The 13354-nt window shown below is 47.6% G+C and overlaps 1 protein-coding gene across 1 annotated transcript in view; it reads left to right on the top strand.

Moving 5' to 3' along the window:
• The window catches only part of LOC144166943 (uncharacterized), a 101136-nt gene that overhangs the window by 28564 nt on the left and 59218 nt on the right, over nt 1–13354 (top strand). The window contains exon 7 of the mRNA XM_077696378.1: nt 10808–10912. Within this exon, the coding sequence (XP_077552504.1) occupies nt 10808–10912 (105 nt within the window). The remainder of the gene's footprint in view (nt 1–10807; nt 10913–13354) is intronic.

Below are 13354 nucleotides of genomic sequence, written 5' to 3' on the forward strand. Positions count from 1 at the left end.
ACGTCAATAGCTATCTTGTCCCAAGGTTTGTCAGGGAGAGGAATTGGCTGAAGTGGTGAGGGTGAGATCTTGGCACTTTTTTCCGTGTGCTGACAAATGGAACTGCGGATAGCTGTTTCATCATGTTTGCCTAACCCTGGCCATCATACTTCTCTCGTAGGCATTGTTTGGTTTTCACGATACCAGGGTGGGATTGGTGAGCCAGCTGGGCAAAAGTCGCTGTGAGTGACAGGAACTACGATGCGCTTAGTACGGAAGAGCATGCCATCAACTGCTGTCAACTCCTTTCGGACTTCATAGTATGGGGTCAGCTTAGGTGCCCGATTCTTGCGGGGCGGCCACGATGTCTGCACGTAACGGGAAACTTTTCGGAGAGTGTTATCCTCCACTGTCGCTTGTCTCAGTTCATCTTGATGTACAGACGTCAGCAGAGACTATTTCTTCAGACTCATGTGGTTTCGTGGTGGGCGGTGACAACTTGTTTGAGTGCTGTGGATGCATTTTGGGGCCTTGTGTCAACGTTTTACTTGGTTTGTGTCAATGTTTCGCCATAGTAAGGCAGTGTAATTCTGTGCCCACAATCTGGAGACCAAAAGCTTGTACGGCATCAATACCCAGAAGTGATGTTCCACCTTGGGTAATGTGGAAGGTCACTACAGCTGTTTCCGATTTGTGCACAGTGAGGGCAGGGAACTGTCCACGCACAGGAATTTTTCGACGTGAAAAATCCAGTAATGTTGGTTGCGATTTCTTCAGCTCAACTTGGTCTCTGAATAGGTTTTGAAAGCTTTGTTCTCCCATTATCGATACAGCTGAGCCAGTGTCCACTAAAAATTTTATGATGCGCCGGGGTGATGCCAGAGAAACAGGTTGAACCCCGACATAAAAGTAGACACCCGTACGCTTAATTATCCGTGTGAACAGTAAGAATGTTCATGACACTCTCAGCGTCTTCCTGTGGAACAATTTCGGCGACTCAGGCCGGGCGTCTTCCACGCCCGCGACGCAAACTTCGACAGTACTGTTGAAAGTGACCTCGAGGTGGCCACACGTGAAGCAGGTTCAACCGCGGGCTACGGAGGTAGACAGTTGTCAGTTTTGTGCGCTGCAATTTCCACACGCGGCTGTGTTTCCGGAGTACGGAATGACGGCGCGACTACATAGGACACTACAGTAGTATTCTTTACAAGTTATAAAAAGGAACCAAAGACATTGCTGGATTTGGACCCCGCCATTGCAGAAATCTGAAAGTATGTGGCCCCGCGGCATTACTTCACGTGTTTTTGATAAATTGATTTTAAAAATCCACATACACGCAGTGTTTTATTATGCCTGCTACGCTGCTGGTTCGTTGTTCCCGTTGCTAATGAAGGTGGCATAAAAGGGGCCGACTAAGGGTGTACTGATCTCAAATTGCCGTTATTTTGTTGGCAGTGTTGGATTCTGTCTGAAGTGTCGTCAGCTATTAAAGTTATTTTGGAATTGTGCAGTGCATTTCTGAGGAATGAACCCAGCAATTTATCTTTCCTTTATTTTTCTTCAGAGTTTGTAGAATGACCTTCGTGAGCAATAAAAATGTGCTTTTGAAATTGTGCTTCATAGTGATGGCTGGAGTTTCATGATTACATTTTGGTGCTTGTGCAGTTTAACAGTAGAGTATAAATTTTTCCAAAAGAGTTTACAAAGTGTATTGGCAAACAGTCAGGTGTCCAGCGTCCCCTTACAACGATAGAGCCATTATTCTACCAAGTGGGACAATTTTTTTCAGAGACTTCCCATAAATCTTTACTTTGTTTAGATTCAACACCTCTTCCATACACTTGGAAGTTATTATTGTTCTAGCAACTATGACGAGTTGGAGAGGCTTCAGAGTGCTGTGTCACTGATTTTCAAGCATGCACAGTTGCATCTGATTATGCAGCTGCGGTAAGAATAGAAAATGATGCGTCATATCAGAATAGTTCAGGACCTTGGCGCTTCATGTTGCTGCATTTCAAGAATATTCTGGCTGTACAGCTGCAGTAAGAATAGGAACCAGTTGCCCAGCACGTTGCAATGGTTTGATGTCAGTCCTTCGAGGTGCTAATGTTGCTCTTTTGCAGAGGTGGGCTGTTGCTTCCGACTAGAAGGCTACGGCAAGAATTTCAGACTTATGTAGTACGCTGGAATGGATTCGTGTGAGGCCCTCGGGCTGTAAAGCCGCTTCTTCTCAAGCACACCTCTTGTTTACAGCCATGAAGCCGCGGTGAGAGAACATGCCAGGCCTTGAGACTGTGAAGTTAGTGCTTCTCATGAACACAACAGTGTAATTTTTGTATAGGACCCACACCTCCACCATGACCTTTGCCAGCTCTCCCAGTATTGGCATTTTCAATGTGCGTGCACAGCCTGGACAGCTTTCATGGTGCGGAAAACACTACTCAAACACTGCGCCATGAAGTAATTTTCTTTATGTTGTGCGACGGCTTATGAAGATACGGCATCACTTTCACCTTGTTTTCATCGGGCCTCTGCACTTTCGTTTTGCCTTTTAAACTTGATACGGAGGCAGTCTGCAACCGCCTTAAGCACTGGTGTCAGAAAACCCTCTGCAGAAAACCCTATGAGTCTGGCGATCAATGTGTTCCTGGATTACGTGGACACAACTTTTCTGCAGTGCACTGCAGAAACGTAATGTGGCTATGCCTCATCAGCGATGGCTCAGAGGTACTGCACTCGCCTCATATGGGGGAAGTACTTGGTTCGAATCTGTGCACTGCCGGGCACCCACTGGTTTCTTTAATGGGTACAGGTGTCCCTGGTCGAGTGCGGACCTGTGAAAGGATAACTCACACCTGGAAAGCTGCCTTTACCCTTGTGAGGGGCTTCCGACCTTTGTCAATCTGGTGGGGCCCCGGCCTTCTACAACACCGCATTGCCGAAGGGAGGAAGAGTCTGGCGGCATGTCCTACCACAGGCGGTTACTGAGTAGAGTGCAGCGTAGCTGTGGAAGTCACCATGTGCATTCGTGTGCCTTGGTGGTGCCGGGCACCTATTGAGAAAATAGGTACAAGCCTGGTGCTCGGCCCTTGTTACCACTAGAAGATGCTCCTGGCGTGTGACTACACTTGAAAAGTTGACCCAGCTTGTACAGGAAATCACCTCTATGCAATGAGGTGGCTGGAAAGTGCAATTTTTTTTTTTGGTTTGTGTCCCCACACGATGGATCAAATCAATATAAGAAAAAGAGAATGCTAGCACACATCTTCACCTCAAAAATTGCAATGGGACAAAAAGTCTACGCAAATTGTAGCGAAAACTGGAAAGCGGCAATAAAGCACATAAGTAGTTTACTGAAACACTGGCACTGTCGCCAGTTACTGAAATTTTAGAAATTGGAGCTGAGCTGGTGGTAGATAGTGGCATTGGAGCTGTAGAGAATAAGTGAAAAAAGTTTTGTCAATGGCACCTGCATGATCTCAGTGACACAGGTTTTGGGAATTACATTCTCAGATGTAGGCTATAATTTATATTTTAAGCACCTGCAATGCAGCCTACTAGGGAATGGTGCTATGAGATGCCCCATACCCTACACTGTACCAACAAAATGACGTGACTCTGGTCTCTGAACCACTGTTACATGGTACGGACAATAAACAAAACCGTTCGCAAATGACAGTCAACAGGAGCAGTTTAATTTTAACGCTCTCTTTATCTACTTTTGCTGCTAACCTTCCAATTTTGACACATACGCGTTCTGGGGAAATAGAAATTTCGATAAATGTGAGCACGGCCCCTTCAAAAATGGTCCCAACTCAGATGCTGCAGTATTATTCCAATATTATTCCTGCGATTATATCACCGTTTGTTAGCTGGCTGAGAAAGAAATCGTGCAATGTACTTTCCGCCCTTGCATTTCAGAAATGCAATACCCAGAACTACAACTTTTTCGGAGGGTGTGTTTTTGTGCGTGAACTTGACTACAAATAGTTACTACAGGTGCAGGATGCGCTCTTTATCAAGCGTAGATAAGGTGACGGGGATTTCGAGAAAGCCCTTGCTTATATCGTTCCGTCCAGGCGGAACGCCAAACAGCGTTCCCGGCTCACAACTCGCAGTGAAGGCAGTCTGTGTGCATTTTTACCATACCGCTACCGCTCACTGTTAATTAGTAAATACCCTTAATACTTACATCGATAATTACAGCTTCGGCGACGGGCCTCGGGGCAAGCAACCGCACTGAAATGGTCCATGTGAAAAGCTTGGCACACTGCTGAAAAACAATGCGATCACAACCATCACAACCATTGTCACTCGAGAATGTAAACACAAGCCGCGCGCCATCGCCTCCTGTACGATGATCGCGCTCGCCCGGTGTTTATTATTAATATTTTTTGATATCTGCTACAGACACACAACACACCAGCAACAAATGAAGCCAGGACGTTCTCGGCAGGAGATAGGTGACGACGCTCCGAGTAAAAACAGCCCACCACGACTTCCTCACGTACAACTGACGACTTGGCAAGACACACACAGTGCAGACGACTTTAGAGCCTTATGATGCACTACATTCGTAACAGTGCTACACAAACTTCGTGGACAATTCGCGCACATCAGAAGACGCCATTGTTTCTTTTTTTTTTTACGGGTGCTTTCTACCACTAGTCGGCGCTCGTGGCGCATCCGCCCCACTTTCGTTAATGTGTGAAACGTTTCGATGCAAATGCTTACACGCGCAGCAATATTTTTACTTTTTATGATTATCCTTATTACTACTTAATGCAGAGACGGCTTCTGCGTATTTGTTTTTTTGTTTTTTTATTTTTGTTTGACGTCAACGGAAGTTTTGGCGTTACAGCGTTTTGGAGACGGAAACACGCCGGGCATTCTCTTACCCACATTTTTAACAGCGGAGCTGTTGTTGCTGGCCGTAATGTGTGCGGCGGCATCTGAAAACCCCGGGTCATAGTCAGTCCCGCCTTTTACCGCGCACGTCAGCACGCGCATCCCGAGGAGCGCCCGCCCGGCATCGTGCAGGTTTGCCCGTTGCGCTTGCAAAAAGACACCAAGCAAACAGTCCACGTTCATCCGAGCCCCAGGGGGACCACAAGACGGCTCGCGCTGCAGGAGCCCCCCCGTCGGCGAAGCCTCTCACCGCCGGTTTTGGCGGGTGCTGACGCGTTCCACTTCGGCAGAACTGAGGAAGCCTGCGGATAAAACGATCCGGACTCGCCAGTCACGCATGGGGAAGACGACGATATCGACGGATACGGCGATGGCTATACCACTATGACAGTTATAAGCGACGACGGAACGCGTAAATAAACAATTCTAAACCCAATGCAATACGTGATGGTTACATGCGGGGTGATTTCCTTGCTTACATATAAGAAAATCCTCCAGCTCCATCATGTTTGAAGCCTTGCGCGACGTAGTGCAAGCTTTTTCAACTTTTTTGAAGAGAATTTCCAAACTTCAACTCCTGCTTTCTAGCCTATGTCAGGCTACAAACCGTGCGGGCTTAAAGAAAACGTTCGTTAGGGTAACAATGGCTACGCTTGATGGTCGGTGTAAAAACGTCGCTTCCGAAAGCTTCAGAAAAGGTTGCCCGCGTGTTTCCGCTCTGGCGTTGCATATACCTTCTTTTGCTTCTGTTTTACGCATAAACAGCGCATGGTTGGGGTATCTACCTTCTTTGCTTCCAGCCGTAATGATAAACTCTTCATGAGGAAGTAAAATAGTATGTTCGACCGGAACTAAATAATCAGTCATAAAGTTGCAAAAGAACGCAGTGAAAAACACGAAATAGGCCAACTTCCAGGTCAGGTGCGAAAAAATACAAAAAAGTATCCGTACCGCTAACCAAAACTGCGAGATACGCAGAACAAAAAAAAAAAAGAAAAGGTGGGCGAACTTCCCTGTTATGGGCAAAAAGGACAAATGAGTGCCCTCATCAACACGGGAATCACTGATTCCCGCTTGTTTTGCTCACTCATCGGCGCTAAAGACATCGATTTTAGGTGGTGGGCGATCTTCGTGCTCTTTTATAAATAGAATATATCCCCTTAAGGGGTGTTGGCGATGTTTAGGGGGAGGGTGCTAGTTCAGAACTTAATGGTGCAAGAGCACACTCACACAGCCTTAACTCTCACCGTCCCGTCACCGTCACCGCCTCGTGTACATTTATGGGTGAGGATGTTTCGTTCAACTCCTGTGAAAGACGATGCATCGCCGACTAGAACTCGTCCTCTACGTACGTTTCCAAGCCCGCGACGGGGTGGCGTACGCCCCTTAAAACTTCTCATATCCTGCAAACTTCGTCCCCGTCCCTTTGTCGCCCAATTTGCCGTTGCAGACCCAGCGCAACCCAAGATGCAACCACAGCGCAACCCAACTCAGGCAAACCCGCATTCCGGCACGCTCCGATGCCGGCACGTTTTGGGCATCCGCACACTCTCCCTTTGAGCCTGAATTCTTTTGGTGCGAAGGCTTGAGACGCCTACAAACGAGCGCCAAGTGAGGCCTAATAAAAAAAAGACGACGGAATGCTTCTGTTTTTATGGTGGGCATTTCGCAGTGGCCTCGGAACTGAGAGCCTAATATGGCCTTAGCTTGCAGTTGGCGAATTACAACGTCCGGTTCCAGCCACTAGAAGCGAATGAGTTTTAAACACGGCCCTGTCTTTTCTGCAGCACGCAAACTCCGTTAGATCAATAAATTGGCCTCCAAGTAGAAATGATAGGGTAGTTTTACATTTTTTGGAGCGAGAAGCAATAGGTGTTGCATGCAAATTGGCAAAGACAAATTACCCTGACCATTAAGAATTACTTTATGGTGGGACGCATCTCGAGAATATTTAGAGCCTCTAGAGGTCATAATATTATTGAACACGAGTGGTTTCGGCTTAGAAAGTAGCAAACGATGAGAACGCATACCTCTGAGCACAAAAACTGCAAGCACATTCTATCGGATTGAAGTAAGCGAGAGTGGTGTAAGTCCACAAGCTGACACGAAGTGCTAAAAATTGTCTCTCAAAGATCTGAACGCAAATACTGAATTACGTAAAAATGCCTCACTACATAAAGGATGCGGTGAAAATGGTTTTATACAAATAAACTTTGACGTCATTGGGAACACCAGAATATGGGCTGCCAAAAATACCCGCTATCGATTTATTGGCTCTTTGAATTCTTAGTCGTCATGTGGTGGGCGCACGGAACGACACCAGCCTCGCCATTTGTTGCTACTGCAGACATATTTTCCCGATGGAAAATCGATTTGGAACACGCCAGACAGAACAATGCGTGTGAAGCCGCGAAGACTGACATCTATGATTTACGCCTTTTCAGTGAAATTATGGTTGTCAACAGGATACCACGTTAGGAGTCGCCAGCGAGGGCCTGCTACTCTTATGTTCAGCTGCCGTGGTTTGAGACGCGTCCTGAGCGTGACAACGCTGGACTCGACTTCCTAATGAAATGTTGCAGCTATCTACCCCCATTGCGTGAAGCCACCGAGGAGCCATTAGATAGGTGCTTCGTTGTGAATCTTGAACATCAGTCCCGTGACTACCATCATTTCACAGAAATTGATTTGGCAGTGAAATTGCTTTGAAACATGCGCACGTCAAAAACTCGCGTGGTCACACTCTACTGACAGACGCCTGCAGAACCGGTTATCCTATTTCTTTAGCGTCAACTATACCGCTCTGAGCTCTGAAGAAAGCTCAAGCTTCGGATGCTTGAATCGGCACGGCATGTCTCCCTGGCTCTACAAGTCGCTGCCTTCCTGGTGGCAATGCCTGTCACTGGAACCACAAGTAGGTACAGACGATGGACATTCAGTTGGCGCGGTGCTTCCCGGTGGAAGGCGTGCAATGCTTTTACCTCTAAATTGAACACATGGACAGATCTTCCAGGCCCTTCTTACCGGGTTTAGGTTCTCTCTAAAGAACGCAAGCTTCCCTGATTTGTATGCTTGTGTTCCTCTTTCTAGCCCACTGAAACATAAAAGTGCAGTTGGTGAACTTTGTGTCCATATTTTACCGTTCAAGGCAGGTAATGACACGTTTCCCTTTCAGCAAAAGCCAGCAGCTTTTGTTTACGTGCATTGCTTGGAAAAACTACCATGCCTTATTCGGGGCCTCTCTGCGAGCTACCACATAAAAATCACACTGACCTGCCATGTGATTTTGCAATAATATTCGGCTTTTGAAGGTTTACTTGCAATGTTTGTCCGCTCATTGCTGAAAATATATACTTTAGACCGGCGAGTAATTCGTCAAACCGCGGGCCCCAACTATCCGCAATGCCGACAAACCTGTGTCTCAATTAGGCGGTGTCGATGCCGTGAAGGAAGATTATGCGTTAGCAAGGACATCTGGTTGAAAATAATGTAAATAAGACCGTCAAATTGCCGTTCTAAAACACTAATTAAGGCTTTAAGTCAGAATTAGGCAATATTTATAATCACTCCTAGGGTCACTCTGAGAAGCCCAAAAAAGGCATGCGCAGCCATTTTCAAAAGTGAACCTCAAGTGTTCTCACTTGTGGCGTCTGTTTCGCGAAAACGCCGCGCCGCAAAGCCAACTTTCTCTGACGATCATGGTGCATGATCGGAGGTAAGGTGAATAAAACAAAACGCTTCAGTGCCGGAATCGAAGCTGAATCTCTCGCGTTATGATGCCGTCGTCTACCTGGTTGCCTCATTTCTATTCTTTTTTTTCTTGGTTTTCTACATGGTATTTATTGCACTTCATGTCAATGTAGGAAACAATATTTACAACACATATTTAAAACTATGTACACATACAAATGAGTTGATTACAAAATGAGAAACAAAACTAAACAAAATGAACAATTATTGCTCCATTTCGAGATGGTCAAAACTCAGTCTTAACTCAAATGACAACCTAAGAATCCACCCCGAGAATGCTTCGCGTACAACCATCATCGTCATTAAACTAAGGGGTGCATGTTTTTTTTATAATCAAGTCAAGCGAGCCTGCAGAATAAAAGATTATAAATATTGGCGCATCCCACGCCATAGATGGTAATCGCCGAATAGTGAAGCTTTCAATGATTTGTATACAGTAATTATGTTAGCATTATTACCTCATTATTGGAGTTCTAGCAGCACGGATAGAAATTTTTGCACGTGCCCGTCGATAACTGGGTTAAGAGAAAGAGCCGCCGCGACCGCCAGGCCACGGGAGGTATACTCGATATGACTCCGCCGCGCCGCGCAACATCTGCTTCTATATGTAAGGGGAGAGTAGGAGGTGGGGTGTGCGGGAAATTCTAAGTGGGAATGGTAGTGAGGGTCCAGTCCCCCAAACCTGGCAGGGGCGGTCGTAAAGAGGTGCGGGTGAGTATATATCAGTAGAGTTCGATGTGGGAAAGTGCGTGTTTGTAGGATGCGCAGCATGTGGGCTGCCTGCGAGGACAGGCGCGGGTGCGGGGTGGGCACCGGCTACTGAGGAGGCGGTAGTGCACAACAATGTCTTCTGTTTTTTGGAGGCACTTCGGATTGCATGCAGAGGCATCGCAGGTAGCCGTAGTGAAAATGGCGACTCGGTCAACAAGTTCGCCAGCACGGACGGGAGTCACTTCACTATAGCGCCCACTCGTATGTGAGCTGGTGTTGTCCAAAACGGTGTCATGATGTCGGATGGAGTGTTTTTGATGGGAATTTGCAAGACCATGGGAGAGATATTACCGCAAATGAAGTAGCGGCTGGCCTTCTGAGAGTCAGATTGGACGAATAGGGGGGGGGGGGGGGCGCTGGGTGAGCGAAATAGCAATGGCACCTTCCTCCACGATCGCTGTGCAGGTAGTGAGGAGGATGGACGCCGGGACGTTTGACACGACCATGCGTTGGGCATTCTGTTCCAACTGTCCGTTAAGGTCGTAGTGCTCCCCACGATGCTTGTCTTGCATCGCCACCAGGCATCGCTCTGCAACGCCTGGTTTGTGGCCGTAGCGCTCACGGGTGTCGTACACTTTCACGGCTGCCACTCACGGCTGCCATGTAACTCCCGTCTTCGAGCCAGCATACATTTGCAACGTGCACCAGGCATCACTGCGCACCTAATAGGTTTTGTCCGCGCAATGCTTGTATCGCGCTCGGTCTTTGAAGACGATTTGACGCTTTCGAGCCATTTGGCTGGCGCATGTTTAACGTGCTCCCTCTGCGTACGTGGCCAGCCCGCATGTGTAGACGGCAGCCCAAGCGCGCACCGTCGTATAATCTGTGAGAAGTTTCTATACCGCTTGCAGGCCGAAATTTGTGGAGCCAAGTGACATTTGGTGGCTTTGTAAGAAACACAGCCCTTTAAGCAACCCAGACCACGTGAGAGCAAGACCACCCCAGCACCAGCTACGCTGGAAAAGTGGAGGGAAAGGCAATCCAGCTTCTCTTTATAACAGTGTATGGTGCACGGCATAGAAGCCGAAGGGAGCTATGCCGGTGAAGGTAGTGCCCATGGAGCGGATTATGTTCCTGTTTTCGAGTTTTAAATGAAACAATACGAGGAAGGTATACATGTGCACCCGGACGTAAAGCTGATAATGATGTCGTTATTGTGATGCAATGTTCCTCGTGCCTGTGCAATCCCTATTACTAAACTCTAAAATTCAGCATGTGCTTAACACAAAGGGCTTGTTCAACGTGTAGAGCATAATATAGGCACGAAACTTGCATTGCCAGGCAGGGCGCCAAAACGATGCTGGTTTGAGCATGTAATTGTCGGTAATTGAAGACGCGTGTTTTGTGACCTACGAAACCACATTTCAATTTAAATTTGCCTCGTTTCACACATGTGCAGGATCTGGGCACCGCTACTCCAGCCTCGGCGATGCATTGGCCGACTTCTGCCAGGGTCCCTACCAGGTTACCTTTGTCTACAGCGACATCAGTGCAATGGCTGCAGGTTGGCTGGCGCATACATACTTCTCATTTTGTGTGCACAGCTGTTGCTACACTAAAGAAATTGTATACATTCTCCGGTTTCGTAATATTTTTTTTCTCCCACCCACACGAATTCGAGCAGGATGAACGTCGCTATCACGTCACAGAATTATATCGTTCGCAGCTTTCACATTTAAAACAATATGGAGGTGGGGGGGAAGGGTTATGAGACCATAGAAAACGTCTGCGTGACTAAAATCACCGCCTGTTTCTTTCCGTTTACGTTATTAACTTAGGTTTCCTCCTTTAAAAATCTAAGTCATAATAGAACGTATTCAAAAATATTAAGATAAAGTAACTTACTTTATGGGAACACTATATTGTCTAGATGAAACACCGCGTGTTTTGATTATGTGTCTTGATACAATGACCTAGCGCTGAAGCTAGGTATACCTCAGCCGATATTTATTTCAGACTAACGCAACCGCTACCGATGAAAACAGAGTTACACGTAAACGCTACCCATGCAGACGGCTACCCTTGCTCCAAAAGGTTACCTCCGGGCTGAAGTAGGTAAATTGTAAAATATATCTCTTCTGGCTTGAACAACCACTTAGCTGCGTATACAGAAAGCTCACTCTCCTCTGCGATAAGACAGGCTTTTCCAAAGGTTGGAAGAGGACAGGCATGCGAAAATTCAGCCACGGTTTCAACACCATTTTGATGATAATTGAAAGTGCGCTTACAAAAAATACATACTTGTTAGGCACCTGTCACTGTAGGAGCGAATTATGTTGAGCTGCGCGCCCTACTTAAAGGAGTACTGACACCAAATTTTGACGCCAAAAAATGATATAATTGGCTTCAGTAGTTTGTACAGATGCCTCCCAGAAATTTTTGCAGCGATCCGAGGCCGGAATCACATGTAAAATCGATTTTGATTGTCCAGACCGCGAGCTTCCACAAATCGGCAGCACTAGCGAAATCGCTTTCGGCGTGACGAAACATTGGCCTGCGTGTCTAGCCAGTTCAGGGTGACGTCATGTAGTCGTTTTTGGAACCGGAAACGATATCCTGCGCTGCGCGCTGCTGTTGTCGGTGGTGTTCGTTTGGACAGGACACGTGGGTGTAGGTGTGGGAGCAATGCTTGTAAACTTTGCGCACTTTGCGTGTTCGACGTCTTTGCTCTTCAGTTCGTGGCCGGCGCATGGTGTTCCCTTGCACTGGTGCTTAAAACAGCGCGCTGCCAGCACCGCGCGGTGCGCGATGTCGACGCGCACCGCGGCGACGCGCGGTACGCGTCGCCGTGCTCGACCAAGTTGTGCTATGGCAAGCTCGCAGTATGCGCAGTACTGCTCGTGGAAGCCTGTCCGAGCAAATCGACGACGACGCCAAGATGCATTATTTTCCACGCGACGAGATGCATGCAGCGCTAAACGTGGACTGAGTTCGTGCGCGGCGGCGGCCGCAAGAACTGTCGCCCAAGCCAGCGGGCTCGGCGTTGCTCTGGTAAGCTTGGCTGTTGGGAACTTCAGGTTTATTATCGTGGTGAATATTTGATCGCCGGTATCTGTACAACTGCGAATTACCATCCCTTACGCAACTTTTAACCACACTATCATCCCCTTTTTTGCATACTGATCTTTATTTTGGCGATAATTTCCGTTTCAGCGATCGGTGACCAAGACATCATCCGTGGCCTGTTTTATTCTAGCGCGCAGGTGGCGCCATCTTTCGGCCGCTCGCCGCACCGCGGTGCCGGCAGTGCTGGGCCGGAGCGCCGAACCTCCGCTGCCGGTCAGCGTAGGCTTACCATCGCGGCAAATATCTGAACGCCGCTTTTAAATTCAGCGCTGATAACAACCCCTAGCACAATTTTTCAATACACTAACATCTACTCTCTCGCATGTAGAACTTCTTTTTCGCGATCAGATTGATTAGAAGAGTGGCGACAAGCGACAAGCTGTTGCTGTCACGGCCTGCGCCGGTTCGAGCCGCAGTGATATTAAAAAACGGACGACGGCGAAGACATCGCCGGCCTAATCGCCTGGCCAAATAAAGTTGTTCTGTCTGTCGGGTGGCAGCGACTCATCCGAGTCTGACGATTCAGACGACATGTCGACTGCACGGGCGAGTGCGATCGTAGCAGACCATGTAGCAGATCCATGTGCAATCGTAGCAGACGATGCGGCGAACGTCCCTGACGTCACGGTTGAGACCGTGACGTAAGGCTGGCCCGCTTGCAGGCTGGCCTTCGAACGGCCATTTTCCCGCGCGGCGACCGAATTTGAAATTGGTTGCAATAAACGTGCTATAATTAATTCTGTGTTGGTGGCTGATGGCTTTCGCTTCGATTTTCATAATTACTGGGCCAAAAGGTGCTCTTTACAGCATAAAAACTGAAAGCGAGAAATTTCGTGTCAGTACTCCTTTAACCAGATAGAGCCTGCCTCACGCTTGCTCC

This window comes from Haemaphysalis longicornis, unplaced genomic scaffold, assembly GCF_048455015.1.
Source record: "Haemaphysalis longicornis isolate Haplotype H1 unplaced genomic scaffold, Haemaphysalis longicornis Haplotype H1 scaffold_2, whole genome shotgun sequence".
In the NCBI taxonomy this organism is placed as follows: domain Eukaryota; kingdom Metazoa; phylum Arthropoda; class Arachnida; order Ixodida; family Ixodidae; genus Haemaphysalis; species Haemaphysalis longicornis.